Source organism: Salminus brasiliensis, chromosome 1, assembly GCF_030463535.1.
Source record: "Salminus brasiliensis chromosome 1, fSalBra1.hap2, whole genome shotgun sequence".
NCBI lineage: Eukaryota > Metazoa > Chordata > Actinopteri > Characiformes > Bryconidae > Salminus > Salminus brasiliensis.
Window position 1 is genome coordinate 53194537 of NC_132878.1, and position 16495 is coordinate 53211031.

General features: G+C 42.1%; 2 protein-coding genes across 6 annotated transcripts in view; one reads left to right on the forward strand and one right to left on the reverse strand.

Annotated features, from left to right (window-relative positions):
* Window positions 1-5706, forward strand: part of clocka (clock circadian regulator a) — a 64211-nt gene extending 58505 nt beyond the window's left edge. For all 5 annotated transcript variants that reach the window (XM_072682649.1, XM_072682653.1, XM_072682650.1 and 2 more), the window contains one exon: window positions 207-5706. In XM_072682649.1, coding sequence (XP_072538750.1) covers window positions 207-527 — 321 coding nt within the window. In that variant the 3' untranslated portion in view covers window positions 528-5706. The remainder of the gene's footprint in view (window positions 1-206) is intronic.
* Window positions 5707-9034: 3328 nt separating this feature from the next.
* Window positions 9035-15779, reverse strand: tmem165 (transmembrane protein 165). Its single transcript, XM_072682654.1, has 6 exons — window positions 15410-15779; window positions 14349-14574; window positions 12480-12655; window positions 10637-10822; window positions 10369-10474; window positions 9035-10275 (listed from the first exon to the last, which is right to left on the reverse strand). Exons 1-6 carry the CDS (start codon window positions 15569-15571, stop codon window positions 10199-10201), a joined length of 933 nt encoding a protein of 310 aa, XP_072538755.1. The 5' UTR covers window positions 15572-15779; the 3' UTR covers window positions 9035-10198.
* Window positions 15780-16495: the final 716 nt, after the last annotated feature.

The window sequence follows — 16495 nt, forward strand, 5'->3', positions numbered from 1 at the left end:
GAACCTGATGTGGTCTTCTGCTGGTGTAGCTCATCAGCCTCAAGGTTGGGCATGTTGTGTATTGTGAGATGCTTCTCACCACAGTTGTACAGAGCGGTTATTTGAGTTACTGTAACTCTGAACTCTTAAAAAGAGTGGTAGAAATGGTTGGTCAGTCGTAAAATTCAAAAGGTGCGATGCTTAAAATCGGTTCTCATTCTTCTTAGGCCCCTCGCCTACTCCACAGCAACCAGTCAGCCCAGCTGATCCTCCAGGCAGCGTTTCCCTTACAACAACAGGGCACCTTTACCACAACAACGCAACAGCAACAACAGGCGCAGCAGCAGCAGCTTCAACAGCAGCAGCAGCAGCTTCAACAGCAGCAGCAGCAGCTTCAGCAGCAGCAGCAGCAACAACAACAACAGCAGCAGCAGCAGCAGCAGCAACAACAGCAGCAGCAACTCCAACATCAGCAACATCAGCAGCAACAACTGGCATCTCACAGGCCGGACAGCATGTCAGACCGCTCCAACGCACCTCCTCAGTAACCCAGCAGTGGCCATTTGGACGGCAAGGACCGAACCTAATCTCCATTGCGTAGGGTGATGAGGGAAAGAGGTCGGCGTCGGCGCACGATAGAAGAATAGCAGTATTTGAACCATACCTGTTCTATGGTAAAGGGCAAGACCTAGAGGGGTGCTCTCTTCACCTCGTGCCCTGCCTGCCTTTCCTCTATGATCTCTGGCTGCTTGCACTGAATCCTGGGAAGCGTAGTCCTCACGTGCTGAGCCATTCAGCTGGCAAGCAAGGGAACAGCGCCCCCCTTTTCCGTCACCCGGTCAAGCTCCACTGGAGTAAAGGGGCGAGGTGGGTCAAGCTTCTCATGCCACTCCCACCCCCCCCAACCACCCTTAGTCCTCTCTCCCTTTGTTTTGTATGCACGCACGGTGTGCTGCTGTACCCCCCCCCAACCCCCCACAAGTTTAATTTATGCAGAGAGCTCTAGTTTGCAGGCTGGAGACGACGATTCAAGACTTCAGAGAAGTCCTACTAGACAGATGACGCCTTGGTCATTTGTTCTGATTCTTCCTACTCTATCTTCTTCTTTCTCTCTCTCTCTCTCTCTCTCTCTCTCTCTCTCTCTCTCTCTCTCTCTCTCTCTCTCTCACTCTATCACTCTCTTTCTCTCATGCCCCTTCGTTTCCCTCACACAGCTTGCTTTTTGTTTTCCATGTCAAAGTAATTATGGGTCAGAAAATATTTTTAAGAATGTCATGTGGATTCAACTTTTATTGTACAGTACATCTGTAAGATAATATGTAAATATATGGACAAAAGGAAAGAGAAACTAATATTTTATATTGATGCATGAGATGAAAAAGCGTAGTCTGTTATTTGTAGCTTTGAATATACTTTTTTTTTTAGTATTCAAAGAAAAAAAAAAAGAAAACGCACTTAATGGCTGATACCTTCATGGACTTCCTTTTTGCGCCGTGGGGGTTGTGTGTGAGTGTGTGAGTGTGTGAGTGTGTGAGTGTGTGAGTGTCTGCAAAGCAGGCAGTGCTGCTTCTGCATCGTGTGTCACAGTTTGTTTCAACAGAGCCTTCATGTTTTAGTAGAACTGCAAAAGAAATAACAGTAACTTTAGGATTTTTCCATTTTACAGTTTAATAGATACTTACATTTATTAATCTCTGAAATGTACAGACCTTTTTGTAAATATCGGAGTGAGCAGGTTGAGGATTTAGATGGAGATGTAGAGTAGTATACTAAGAAATAAGTGGAGTTTTTAAAGCTTTCTTTTTTCTCTTTTTTTCAGTTTTCAGCAGTTCAGAAGCATTTTAGGAAAGGGAAATTGAGTGTCGATGATTCATAGTTTCATAAGCAGATTCATGTTTACGACTGCTACAATGTGTGCAGCCTTATGATGATGGCGGAGAACGGCCACATACTATAATGTTTAAAACTACAGATGAAACAATTACATGGTGCCAAGCCATAATTTAGGTTTCCACCAGTTTGCCAGTAATATTTTAGATAATAGAGAAAATATAATTAATTTTAAACAACTCGAAAACCAAACCTCATTGTTGCTAGTGATATTAGCACGCAAACACGCATTTGCACAGCTTTAATACATTATATACTGTATAGTCTTTATTTCCTTCCCCTTCCCCTAGGTTTAGCATCGATGAACTATAACCAAACATACAACTACATCTTTAATGACTTGGGCAGTTCTATCTAGAACCAGGAGCTGCCAGGAATGTACACTGTAGTGTCACTGCAGGCACTTCTGTCAACATTCCTGATCCGGCCCACAGGCTGTTAAAACTGTCCTGACCCCATAGAGGGGAGAGAAAAAATAAATAAATATATATATATATATATATATATATATATATATATATATATATATATATATATATATATATATATATATAGGCACCCCAACCAAAACGTCTAGCACTTAGATGTCTATAAAGCACTTTACATTTGGGTTTGTGTAGATGTAACCTAAATTAGCTCTGTTTACCTAATGCCCAAACATAAAAACATGGTGACAACACTAACTTACTAATCTGTTCTGTTCCACTACTGCATCCATACTTCACTTAGTGGAGATGCAGCATGAAGTTAGGACTGTTTTTTCTGTCGCACTAGGTGAGATTTAATGGCGTACAGAAGTCACATACTCAATTCCTTTCTGCTGCTTGCACTTTAAGCTATCATGAATGTCAGGGGAAGGGTGGAAATTGGTCTAGTCTGCAAGGGAGGTTGTGATGCCATCCTTGGTTCGTTTTAATTTTAGGGAGTGGACAATCATGAATTTCAGTGTTAGCCAAGCTAGGAACTATATTTTTGACCATTTTCTACATAAAAGATATAAAAAAAAAGAAAGAGCAGCTTTTTGTTATTTAACCCAAGCCTATTTTCGTTTGATCAACGATAGCACTTAGAGATATTCTCATGGATCTTTTACTTTACATTTTTTTGTATATTTTCTAGACTTCTCAATAAGATGGCCTTTTTGTGTAAAATAAACGGTTTTCTAATCGTTGATTTGATTTATACCTTTTTGACATTTGCATGGATGAAACAATGGACTAAGGATGCTTCTTGTCAGGTTGGTTTGGGCCGAAACGGGTTGCAATAATCTTTGTGTAATTCATATCAGACCTCAGCATCGCAGCACAGAACCGGTCCGAATGTTCCGCTATCTCAGGATGTTAATGCCTCCAGCCGTTCACAGCGCTGGTCCAATCACAGTTCACTTTGCAGTATCCATCCAGTAGCAGAGCTACCCCAGTAGTTGTGCGTTGAAAGAAACACATATATATAGAGTGAGAGAGCGAGAGAGAGAATGATGTCGTTGTAAAGGTATTCAGTATTCCGAAAAAATCCCTTGGGATCCTGGGCCCTGCCAAAACAGTCTCATATGCTAGTCATTACTAGGGATGCACAATGATATTGGAATCATCAGGGTATGAGCAGCAACTGCTTCAAAATATATTACAGGCATTCTGATAGATTGATAATCAAACTCTCCAAAACCTCCATAGACTTTTGTGTACGTGCAACCCTAATTAGCTCTCGTTTTACCCAGTTCTTTACCCAGAAGTCCAGAAGAGCAGGATGTTCTGGGGGACTATACTATATACTATATAGATCATATTTCTCCATTTGTAAAATCAGCCCGGAAATGCCATATCAGTGCATCCCTAGTTAACCAACAAACAATGCAGTCCTGTATATGACCTAATGGTGTAGTGAATATACCCAAGGGTGCAGATTTAGCTGTTGCTGAATTGTAAGTGTCTGATGTTAGAAAGACTTCAGACTGTTTCACTAATGTTCCAGTCTTGCTGTCTCGAATTGCAGTAATGCCCCCCCTCCCTACCTCCACTATGTTAATTTCTTTCTCCCCAAATAGCAAGATGACGTAGTATCTGGCCAAGGCAGAATGGCAGTAGCTTACCGAATGAATGTAAACCAGTGTCACCTGGCTTTCTAGGAACGGTATGCATTAGCTTGTCCTAAGTTGTTTAAAAAAAAAAAAATGGAATGAACAAAGACTGTTTTAGATGTGGCACGAAGCCTGTCTTAAACTCTCCTATTTTTCTATAGCCAGACCAGACCTCTGGAGAGCTGTTGTAGAGGAAAGAGCATATAGTAGATATATTACATGCCTCGAAGTGTAACAATGCAAAGGGAATAGTGAAGTAAAACAAAGTTAGGATCACAGGATAACCTCAAATGAAGGACTTGAACAAACTGTGACACACTAGAGAACCTGTTTTTCAAACTCGTTTTTCTCTCAATGCAGTTGGATGCAGGCAGTGGCTGTTTGGAGGTGTGCTGTGGGCGAGAGAGGTCATTGGTGTGAGCTGCTGGCTTCTGCTCATATGTTTTAAAAAGAACATGATGGTTAAAAAAATAAATGCTGAAAAACAAAAGAGCTGAGAACGCCTCGGAGTCTCACCTTTGGGGCAGTTGTTTAGGAATGGCCTTTACTTTTCTGATTTAACATGATGACTTTGACGTAGAAGGATGCTTGACGTAGAAGGATGCTGGTAGTTAACATATCCTTGCTGTCCTAAGCCACTTTTTTTTTCTTTCTTTTCTGACCCAGTAACCTTTTGTTGGGCTAAAAATGTTTGTGTTTAGCCCAACATGTCCATAGTCTTAGATTTTCTGTTCAAATTCAGACTGAAGAGACACGCCACTTAGATTACATTTACTGTCTTCAATGAAATTTCACCCAGGTGTTGAAAGGGGTACTGCAGTGGGGCGAGTTGTCTTAAATTTAGGAGTGTGACTGTAGACGTTATAAATACATATCTTTTGAGGTATATATCATGTGTTGTAAGCTATTCTCAATTCTCTCCCCAACATAAGAGGTAAATTATTAAACTACTATGGTTAACAAAAATAGCTTCACTTTCTTGATGGTACAGAACACTGCAGTATCCAGGCTGCTGTCACTGCAAAGGTGCGAAGTCTGAATTCGGTCATTAGAGACTTTCCTTTCAATTGAAAAAATCATATTAAAGCTGAATTTGAAGCTTTTTCAAGAGCAGGAAGATCATGCATTGAAATAATGTTTTTAGCATTAACCTCTTTCAGTCTATCTATTCAGTAAGGATAAGCAGTAAGCATATAGTTGGTATGATGAAAGAAGTAATGAGAAGAGACCTGCCTCCTCATAAACTGTCTCATCCTGTGGCATCCTGTAAAGTCAAGTTGTCTAGCTTTCTCTCTTAACGGTACAAATATGCCATTTTCTCCTGGGGAAGAGTAGTAATGTAGTGAATTCCACAGTTGAATTTACAGTCATGTTTGTACCTCGAAAAATAAAGTTTACCCTTTTTCCAGTGTGTTTGAAGAGGACACCACTCACTGTGACTAAAAAGTCTGATCATACAGATCCGTGACTGAATCAGATTAGCATCCGACAAGAGTATTGATAAACGCCAAAATAAAGTGAAATTACTCCATTAAAAATCCACACAAAATCACTGCTTTGGAGAAAGAGGGCTGATTTACTTAGTCTTGGTTAGGACAGCAAGGTATGAGCCAGGCAAAGTGTCTGCGCTTTAGATCCCAAAGGTTGTACATTGACTCTGAAAGCACTGTTCGATATGACTCCCTCAGGCCTGTTCAAGATGCTCACACCCACATCAGTTACCTTCTCTCTCTCTCTCTCTCTCTCGCTCTCTCTCTCTCTCTCTCTCTCGCTCTCTCTCTCTCAAAACATGCTTTTATCATGGTCTCAATGAGCTCATCAGCCAGCCACGTTCTCTTTTTTTATATAAATAAATAAATATATATAAAACTAGGTGTCCCTTAACATTTATGTACCTGGTCTCTGGCATTCAGCATAATTTCAACATTGTCGGATGGTGTGAAGTAAAAATTTTCTTTTCTTTTTTTTCTTTTTTTTTTTATAATAAACTGTATCCAAAGAGCTGGGAGGAACGATCACAAATACTTGCTGAAAATCCTGTTGAATTTCTTTTCTGTTCTCTTCCCCCCCCCCCTTTCTTTTAAAGAAATTCTAGTAGTCCTGTTGAAAAGGCCCGATGGGAAAGGAGCTGGTTCCTCATGTTTAATGTTCTGTAGTTCTGATGTATGCACTAGAAGTTCTGAATGTCTATCAGTGTTCTCTCTTGCTATCATTTAACCTTCGTATGTGTGACGTTCTTTGCAGAACACTTGTTTGGCTCATGAAATTGATCTGGTCAGTACACAGAGAGGTGGGGGAAAAAAAAAACCTAACAAACACAAAAGTGTAAGTGTCAAATCACTTCAACGCACCTGTGATTAGGTTTCAACTTCTGCGATTTTTTATGGTTCACAACATGACTTGAAATCCAGTGAGCTGCGTTGCTCCCCCCATGGACTTGAACTGAAATAAGCTTTGTGTGTTCTTGTAAAGGTGCTGTTAATATCAGAGAGAGAGAGAGAGAGAGAGAGAGAGAGAGAGAGAGAGAGAGAGAGTGTGCTGCACTGGGTTCATTTGATGAGCCAGGCTGTTCTTACATTAACAAAGACATAATGGAAGCTTTTTAAGCGAATGGTGCAGTTTGCTCCCCCTTACTCGACTTTCGAAAATAAACATTTAAAAAAAGAAAAGACTTACGACTGGTTTCTGTGAGTGTGTCTGCCTGTCAGACATGTACAGCGAGAGAGCAGTAATGCAAACCTGTCTGAGCCAAGCCAGCAGCTCCACCTCTTGACCTCTCCACTCAATTCAGTTCGATTCAATTTTGTGTATATAGGCAAAGCAGCTTTACAGAGATCCGGGTCCGAGCCTCTTTTGAGCAAGCTAGTGGCGAGGGAGAACTCCCTCAGATCCAGAGGAAGAAACCTTGAGCGTAACCAGGCTTTAAAAAGGGGAACCAGTCCTCTAGTTGACACAGTCAACACAATGAAAAGGAAATGGGAATAAACAATGCTGAATCCACAAAAAATAAAAATGGTAAATGTGCTGCCAAGAAACATGAAAGCGTGAGTGAGATGATAAAGTCCATGCAGAAAACCATTCGGAGTCCTGCAGTGAGGGGCAAGGACCCAGAGCAGGACAGCGGGCAGCAGGGTAGTGGAGAGCCAGGTTTTGGGGTACTGGGATGGAACAATTGGAGCTGGGCGTCTCAGTACATGAGAAAGGTATAGGGGTTAGAAGGAGCACATCAAAATTTAATGGGGGGGGCAAGGTTATATAGTGGGACAGGATCCAATGGGTAGGCAAGAGCAGACACCCACAAATGGGCTGGCATCTGCAGCAAGCAGACAGCAGGGGGCAGCTCAGCACATGGAGAGGGTGAGAGAAAAGAAAGGAGAAAAACGAAGGAGTGTTTAGGAGTTTGAGTAGCCTGATGTACGGCCTGTTAATGGAGTAGATTAGACAGATTGGGAACCTGTAATCTGCTGTATGAAGACCCGTACAGCTGTACACGAATTACATGAAACTTTTTTTTTCCTGATATCAATATTAAAATCTGGACTTTGAGCTGATACTAGTATAATACTGATTCCTCACTACACTACTTGACTTTAAGATGAAAGCAGATCTAAACTTTAGTGGTGGACATTAATGAAGCCCTTTTTTTTGCATAGTATTAGGCAGCTGTGAAAATGAATAAAAGCTACAGCATTAAACGCTCCTTATCTGGACAGTAAATTGTTTTTATTAGTCAGTAAAACACAAATACCATTCATTCAGACAGGCGTCATGCAGACAGGCCGTGTTCTTGAGTCTAGTGTTATTAATAGCCATCATCCTGGTTAACAGTTAGTTTGATCATCAGTGCTTAATGAAGGTAAATCATGGAATTGAACACATCCATGCTGTACTGAAGAGAAACATTTTAATAATGTGCTTATATACACACACACACAACTGTATAATGTAGTGTGTATGTGTATAAAGATTTTGCAGGATGTTTAGATTATATCATATAGTATGATTATCTTAATCCCACATATGGCTGTGCTGGGACGGCAAGAGGCTTGAGTTCTGCACAATTAAGAAAGGTGCCTTGGTTGACAGTGCAGACTGTCTGGCTTCCTAAACAGACATTAAAGGTATATGGATGATGAAGAAGAAGAGGATGATGAAGAAGAAAAAGAAGGTAGAAGAGAAAGGAGTGAAGCAGAGCTTATAAAAGACGAGCTTCTGGAAGAGTGGATGTACATGTGGATGAAAAAGGAATGACCCCCTTCTGTGCAACATCACACTGCTGAATCCTATTAAAACTAGGGAATTGCTTAATACAGTGTACTGCAGTATAGTGCAGCACTACCACAACAGACGTGGCAGCCTGTAATGGCCCCCTCTCCTGGTCACAGTGGGGATTGCACTTTGGCAGACCATGTGCTTTTGAACCCTTGCTGGTTTTTGACCTGGCATATGAATATGCTTGCTATGTACCTGCCCTAATTACCTTTCTTAACCCCTGCCAAAATTTGTTTTTATAATTGAGTCGCTCCAGTCCAACAAGGTTCTGTGCTGCTGGGCCTGCCTTTGACTGGAAGGTTACTGTCTGTTACTCCAGTCCCTCTGCCCTGGTACTTCTGCTGGGTCAGGTTTTGCACCCAACTTTTTGTTTTGCAGATGTGGCACCTCTGGTATATGCACCTTTGGGGGCCTTGGAGATTCTCACAGCTTGTAAAATGCTCATTTACATGTGAAGGAGCTAAAAGGGAAGAAGTAAGTACACACACACACACACACACTTTTTTTAATAAAAACATTTTAAAAAAAATCCAATTCTCACAAAATGTTTTATAAGGAGTTTGTGTATTCTCAAGTGTTGTACATTTTTCCCTTTACGTCTTTGCTGAATTGGCTTTGCACAGTGCCCTATTCTAAAGCTCTGCCAGGCTGGTGGGCATGATTCTTGAAAAAAAAGGGCTTCAAAATATCAAAGGGGCTGCATTTAGGTTTATTAATTTGCCCAGTCTCATGCCTTCGATATTGATGCAGAGGCCATTCACCCAAACATCATCACACCCAGCTTCTACTGCTAAGACAACCACAGAGACAAAAGGCTTGACTGACAGGTTTTAATTCAGTATTTACAGGATTCTGCTCTTGTATTATCACAATCTGCTGCACCACAAAATAGTGAATCGGCTCATCCTTCAAAGCTGGACAAGTCCTGTCAAATATTGACAATGAAGTCAAGTCACCTTGAAGAAAAAACAAACAAAAGAAAACCCAGCAGTCTGTGTTTTCCCTGACAGGGCTACAGTACACTTCAGCTAAAAAATAAGAAAGAAAGAAAGAAAGAAAGGAAAAAAGAATTACGAAATACACAGAAGTGCACAAAGAAGAATAAATAGAAACCGCTTTCAGGGTTGACTTGAAGAGAAGTTACCTTTCCTAGGTCACCTTCTGACGTTCGTGGCAGTGTAGGTCTTTCAGAAGGTCAGCTCACTACTGACTGCTGAATTAGTGAATGCTGTACCAGTTCAGGGTGAGGTGCTCAGAGCTTATTCTGGATGTGTAGTTGTGCAAGGACCACTGACGAACGCTGGATTAGTGTCTCCGTGTTTTACTTACTGACTTATCGACAGTTCTTTATAAAACATTGTGTGTGAGGTGTCCTATAAGCGCAGAACACCACCTCTTATGCCTCATTTAGTGAATCGAAGGGCAGACGTACTACGTCATTGGTTATTTGGACAGAGGCAGCATTGCAGGGTGTGCACTATGCTTGTTAACTGCTCCTAAAATGCCTCGTTCCTCTTTACTATCCAGCAAGTACACTGATTGGAAAACTGTGGGACCTACAAAACAAACAGAAAAGGTGTTTCTGCAGGGGGTGGGGTGGGGTGTTGACGGAACAAAACAAAAAACCCAAAGACAATCATTAAAGGTCACCTGTCACGGAAGCTGACAAACGGTCAGCTTGCAGTCCCAGAAATCACACAGCTGAACACATACTCTCTCTCAAATTTAATGTGTAATGCGGCACTGCACGCTGGAGTCTCACATTTCTTAAAAAACTAAAATAAAAACAACCCAGCTTCCGTGACAGGGTCTTTAAGACATGAGCAATAACACTGCATTCTCACTCTCTCTCTCACACACACACATCCATCCATACTCCATTTTCCATACACTGCTTCTGTATACAGTCCCTCTTCATGAACAGAGCACAGTTGAGCTGGTATTTACAGAACAACACCAGAAAGTCCCCCCCCCTCCCAATTAGAATCCGGCATCTGGCTTGATAAAGAGGGCAGAGAACGCAAAGGCAAGGAATACGATCCCACCGATGATTGTAACTGTGGAGGATAAACACAGAGCTGTTACTAGACTGCTCATTAATGAGTATTGTTGACTTGCGAAAACCATTTTACTTAATAACAGGTTCTTACCAGTCCTGACTGATATCTTCTGAGCTACCATCCTCCCACCAACCACAGCCAGACCTGTGCAAAGGCAATGTCCCAGAGTTCCACCCACGGCCACTCCAAACGGATCCTGCAACAAAGCACAGTCAGTATACAGAGTCTCAACCTTGTGCTTAGTTTTTTTTTTACACTGTTGCTGCCATTTTGTCATCTTAACTCGGTGTAGACAGTAAGCCTGGACAACAATGTCAATTTAGACAGTTTATCATGGTACTGTGAGTAAATATCTGACCTCGCGTGCAGCCAGGACGATCGTAGCGAGCTGAGAGCGATCCCCCCACTCAGCGAGGAAGGTGAGGGTGAGTGCTTGGATGAAGATAGGTGAGATCACACTGTGCCACTTCCTCGGAGGCAACATGGCTGCTGTTGCTCCCGTCTCCACATCTGGAGCCCCATTGGCCAGCTTATAGCGCTGGAGCTGCATGAAGTGAGGACATCAAGATGTGAGGTTGCTTAATACATCACTTAAGTCACACATGGTGACGACGACAACTCTGGCAACATTAAAACACAGGGCTAATTGCTGTGGTATTCTTTTGTTCATTGACTATGCAAATTGAGGTCATGTCCTAAAATCTTTTGAGAATTCATATCTACAATAAATAAACAACCGAAAACAACAGATCATTTCTGCTCTACTGCCTCCATATTGCATTGGTGCTGGGATGATTGGCAATGATTGCCACTTGCAATGTAATTTGAAGACAGACAACCAACTCTTAGTGGTTACAACAGCCCATAGAAATCAGCATGTTTTACTTCTCCTTCAGGTGTGGTTGCTAATGCTCACTTATACAAATTCATATTTTTCATCTATCAACAAAAAAAAGCTATTGAAGAAAAACACTTCATTTTTTCACATCAGTAGTGTCAACTTAGTTCTGATTGGTCAATAAAAATGCAATGCGCATTGGTTGACCGTACAACAATGTGACCTGCTGTTAAGCTGTGTTTGGGGGAAGAGGTGCCATTTTCACTCTTTTCTCTGGCGGCAGCAGACCTAGTTTCCAAAAATAAAAACCTTCAGGTAACAGATTTGCATTAGTGATGCATGTTAAGCCTGAAGGCAAAGTTTATAAATAAAATCATCATGTAAAACAAACATCATCTTTTTCTGGTACCCTTTTATGACAATGCAATGACTTTTGCTTGCCTCATATGCTTCATTTGGAAAGACAATATCTGATCCACACAGACTTCAATACCTGCAGGGCTGCTTAGGACACACCGATTTATTAAAAGTATTTTCATATGGTAACTAAAAGCTAGTCCTAGTGGGTGTGCATGTGGTGGGTCTACCTAGTGCATATCTTTTTTGAAATTAGCCATGTGCACAGATGGAGGATGTTCAATAATAATAATAATAATCATAATAATAACAACAACAACTCGTTTGTATACACTTTTTCATCCAACGTTTCTTGTTTTGCCAACCCTCTTTGCTGTAAGTAACAGCCTCTACTCCTCTGAGAACCTCCTTTCACTAGGTTTTGGAGCATTGCAAGGATCTGACTACATTCAGCCTCAAGAACAACTCATCCCAAAAAGAATTCATGGAACTCCATTACTCCAGTGAAGAGTTCCACTGCTCCACTGCCCAGTACAACCCTAATACAAACACTTGGCATTGGACATGTTGACCTTACGCTCTTGTGTGGTTGACTGAAGAATCCTATTCTACTGCTTATGCTTTTCCATGGCGTACATTTATATTGTGTATTTTTATTAAACAACTGTCTCAGCAATAGGTGCAAAAGTGTGGATCATTTTAGAGATCTGCAAAAGCTTTAAAGTTAACCTAGCCGCATGCAGTTTGGAGCCTAAACAAACTCATCACATCCCTGGTCCTGGTGAGAAATACAAATGAATTCAGATTTAATTCTGATTTGAATGTGATGCATTTTAACATCTGAAGTACTGTACTTGTAAGTTATTTAGTTAACCTTTCTGCGTTTTTGCTGATTCAGTCCCCCGCCTCCAGTTCTCGGCAGGGTGTTCACTTTAGCCCACGGTCTGCATTTTGAAATAGTGTTAAACAGCATGCATGACTGTTCTCACAGATCCAGAACACTCACCTCCTCATCTTTCTTCTTAATCTCAGCCTGCACTTCTTCAAGCTCCTCCTGGCCTTCGTCAGCACTCATTCTCAACCCTTCTCTCAGCATCCTCACTCCAAAGATGGCAAACAGGGCCGTGGAGACGTAGTAGGTATAAATCCGTGGGATAATCGTAGTGGCATAACCAAACAGCACTGATAGGGAAAATACAGAAATTTTACCAATAGAGCACACCAGAGCATCACGAATAAAAACAACAGGGTCATAACAGATGAAGTCAAAGGGTCCTTGTCTTCGTGAAAAATGTCTGATGCATGTCCACACTGATGAAGCGCGAACACATCATAAATCCATTTAATTAGACATAAATATAACCACTCGTGCTGAAAATTATAAGGTTTATTTGAGTCTAGATTGTAAAAAGCAGCTCACCAAATGAAAATGTGTAATTTACATATATAACAAACACCCCTTTTCATTTTAAATCCTAAAGAGAGGCTGGAACATGGTCAGGTTAAAATGCATTATGCCTGTTTTTGGTGCACTTGGTTTTTGGAGCTGTGTACCAAAGTCCACTATGCTTACAAATATAAGCATGCTTATAACTTCTTTTAAAGCTGAGAAATACACAGAGATGCACCGAAATGGTAGTTGTGGCAATTTTTCATATTTTGCATTTGCATATGTGACCATGTCGACACAAATTTAGCCGAAATTCGCCTGAATAAGCATTACTAAATTGGACAAATTCCTGTCATAATGAAAATGCTGATATTTTAAGCCTATTCAGCTCTTTTACAGTACAATAAATACAAGTCACCAATAATCTTAAAATATAGGTCAAATAAAATCAAATGCAGTTCATTTTAAACCCATTCTCTGCCAATACTATGATTTATCTTGCCTCTCTTTAGCTTTGTACACTTCCTGATATTCCAGGTAACTCCCCTCATTCAAAGTTCAGTAAGGTCTGTAGTCTCCTTCTACAATGTTGTAGATAACACAAAGCACAGTGTACGTAACAGAGCTACACCTGCAAGCGTAGGCAGTTGCTCCTACAGTTACAGAACCCCCCTTGACAAACTACTGAATTGTGCTGGTCAAGACGATTAGCTGAAAGGAGGCAAACATTACAGTGAAGGGCCTCTAAACAAAAGTACCTTATTCTGAGAATGAAATAGATTGCCACTCTGCTGTCACATAAAGCAACAGCAGTACACTCACTCTCAAAACCAGTACAACCCCTCAATTCATCCTAACTGGGAACACTCCAAGTCATCATGATGCACTATCAGCGGTGCTTGACAGCATTTCATATTTGCTTAGGATGCACAGCAAGTCATCTAAGAAAAGACCAACAACATCTGGTCTCCAATTAAAACGAGGCCAAAGGCAGCAAATCAGTACAGGTCTGATATCAGCAGAATATGCTGAATCGGATACTGTGTGATTTGATACAGTGTTTCTTCCTGTGGGGGTAGTGAGTGTTTGAGCATCATAGCCCACTTTTAGATGTTCATCTGAGTTCAGCTACTGTAAAGGTTTTCAATAAAAAACAAACATGTCGGATACTCAAGACTCAAGGCTTTAGAAAAGGGTGTTATTGTATGATGCCTAACAAAATCCACATCGCCCAGAAAGAGGTTTGTCTTGTACCTGACATGGAAGATTTTAATGACTCAGCGCAACACTGCACAGGATTTTATCTCCAACGAAGAAGAACAATCTGTGTGTCAGACACGGGTATAATTTAATCCTCCAATAGAATATTGACCAGTTCCGATTTTCCAAGAACAAATCCAAGTCATTATTCTCTCACTCACTCACACACACACTCACACACACACTCACACACAAATATTCTGGTAAAAATGTTACTCCACTCACCGGACAGGCAGGTCATGAGACCCAGAGCCAGCATAGCTCCTGCCAAGACTGTGAGCCGGTTATAGCGCATGGCCATGATGGCTGCGATGAAGAACGTTTTGTCTCCCAGCTCTGAGACGATAATGACGGAAATGGCTGCCACAAATGCATGAATAAAGCCCAGGTTAGCTTTACTGGTCTCATCTTGACTGACCACTGGACCGGCAGGCTGGCCAGTGGCAGCTTTCTGTAGATGGAAAGAAAGATTTAGCAGTTAACTACAGAGCATAATTACGCACACTTGGCAGTGGAGTGACCGGTACAGCCTCTAACAGTTCTACAGTGATGTGTGTAATGATCTGCTTGTAGGTTTGCCACGTGGGTGTGTTTGACTCCTACGTTGCAATCAGTCCCATGTAAGCAGGCCAACTCTGTCATACCACCAAGAGTGCTTGTGTCTTCCCAATACACCTGGATCGCTTGTCTCATATGTGCAATCCCAGAGTTTGGATTTCATGCTGTGAGGGACCTGTTTCCTGACACGATCAGCTTTCACATTAGAGGTCTGGATGTGGACTTGCAGCTGCTTTGTCTTGTAAAAGCGCTAGGCAAATTAAACAGAACTGAAACCGCACATTAACACGAGAACATGGGGACACTGCGCAGGAGGACAGCACAGAGGACCGTGATCCCACGTCTAGCTACTGCCCACACATTAGCTATGCCACTAGTTTTACCTGCTCTGGTGGGAAGTAGCCTTGTTTTAAAGTTCTTATGTAAAAACCCAAGAAAAGAACAGAAGCAGGTGAGAATAGCTGAAGAAAATGTAGCTAGCATTTAAGCAAAACGCAACAGCACAGCCGTCCCCTCGCAATCATCGAAGCTAGCTCTAAGGCTCCTCTCGGGAGAGTTTTGCGCTCCTCTGGAGAGGCACACGACTAGCCTAGAAGTTAGTGCTGGCTAACATTAGCGGGCAAGCCCACCGCGCTAAACACGCAGCTAGCCGAGCGGCGCGCAGTCGTCTGCGGTCAAATAAGAAGTCAGAAAAGGCCTGTGGTCACCAGAAAACATTAGCCAGCTACCTCAACAGGCTGCTGCTGCTGCTGCTGCTGTTGTTGCTCCACCGCATTTACGTTGTTCTCCTCCTGGATCGCGGAGACTCCGGTGGAAATCAGCAGAGCTAGGGCCAGCAGGACGCACACGAAGTCCGCCTCCGCCCGCCGAATGCCGGCCCGGAGAGGCATGTTTAAAGTTGGCCAACGCAGCAGAAAGGTACCTGTGAATACGAGCGCTAAAGCAACCTCATACAACCACGTAACTTCTACTCATCGCAGTAGCAATAGCGCCCGGCTAGCTAATCAACTTACTAGCCCAATTCATGGCAACGACACATCGAGCCGCTGCTGTTGTAGCAGGAACGAACTTGTTAGCCGTCGGAGCGATGTGATTGGTCAGCCTGGAGGACAACGTGTAGCTTGCAAGCGCACGTCACGAAGAAGGCTTTCGGCGATTGGTTGGCAGAGCTGTCAGTAAAGCTGACGGTGAAAGGGGGTTAAGTTGAGTCTCACTGCAATGAAATTAGGAAGTATCACACAGAGGCGGCTTCTCGGGTTCCTCACAGGTCCTTGTGTTCCTGCTTGACGTCAAAGCAGGGCAGGCTGCGTTCCAATGTTCAAGGAGGAAAAAGTACCCGGATGTGGTCTTGCTGAAGGTGGGTCGATTTGTGACTCGTTAACTACGCCGACCTGAAAGTCCCATGAAGCACTTCGGCCGCGAGCGGAGGTTGCGGGTCAGACCCACAGCTTTTAATTTAAGCGCTGCAGTTAAATCTACCTTACAGCATCACCAGTAGAGACGTGCGCCTACCCGTCCTCTGTTTTACAGCGATGCGGGTTAACAAATGCACATGTGGAGGTCTGAAGAGTTCAGTGGACACGTGCGTGCGTGCGTGTTTTCAACATTGATGCAATGGCCCAGTGTCCACTGAACTGCTTTTCCTTGGCATGTAAACAAATTTGAAGTAGTTGATATTATATATATATATATATATATATATATATATATATATATATATATATATAAAATTATTATTATTATATATTTTTTAGATTTTTAGTTACCAGTTATTAAGAATTTATATCATCACTGTCATGCAAAAACCTCCTATC

Coding starts and splice junctions, on each gene's coding strand:
- tmem165 (XM_072682654.1), bottom strand. CDS start 15,571: ATGCCTCTCCGGGCCGGCATTCGGCGGGCGGAGGCGGACTTCGTGTGC. Junction 14,575..15,409: donor AGCAGCAGCAGCCTGTTGAG/GTAGCTGGCTAA, acceptor TTCCATCTACAG/AAAGCTGCCACTGGCCAGCC. Junction 10,475..10,636: donor TCGTCCTGGCTGCACGCGAG/GTCAGATATTTA, acceptor GCTTTGTTGCAG/GATCCGTTTGGAGTGGCCGT.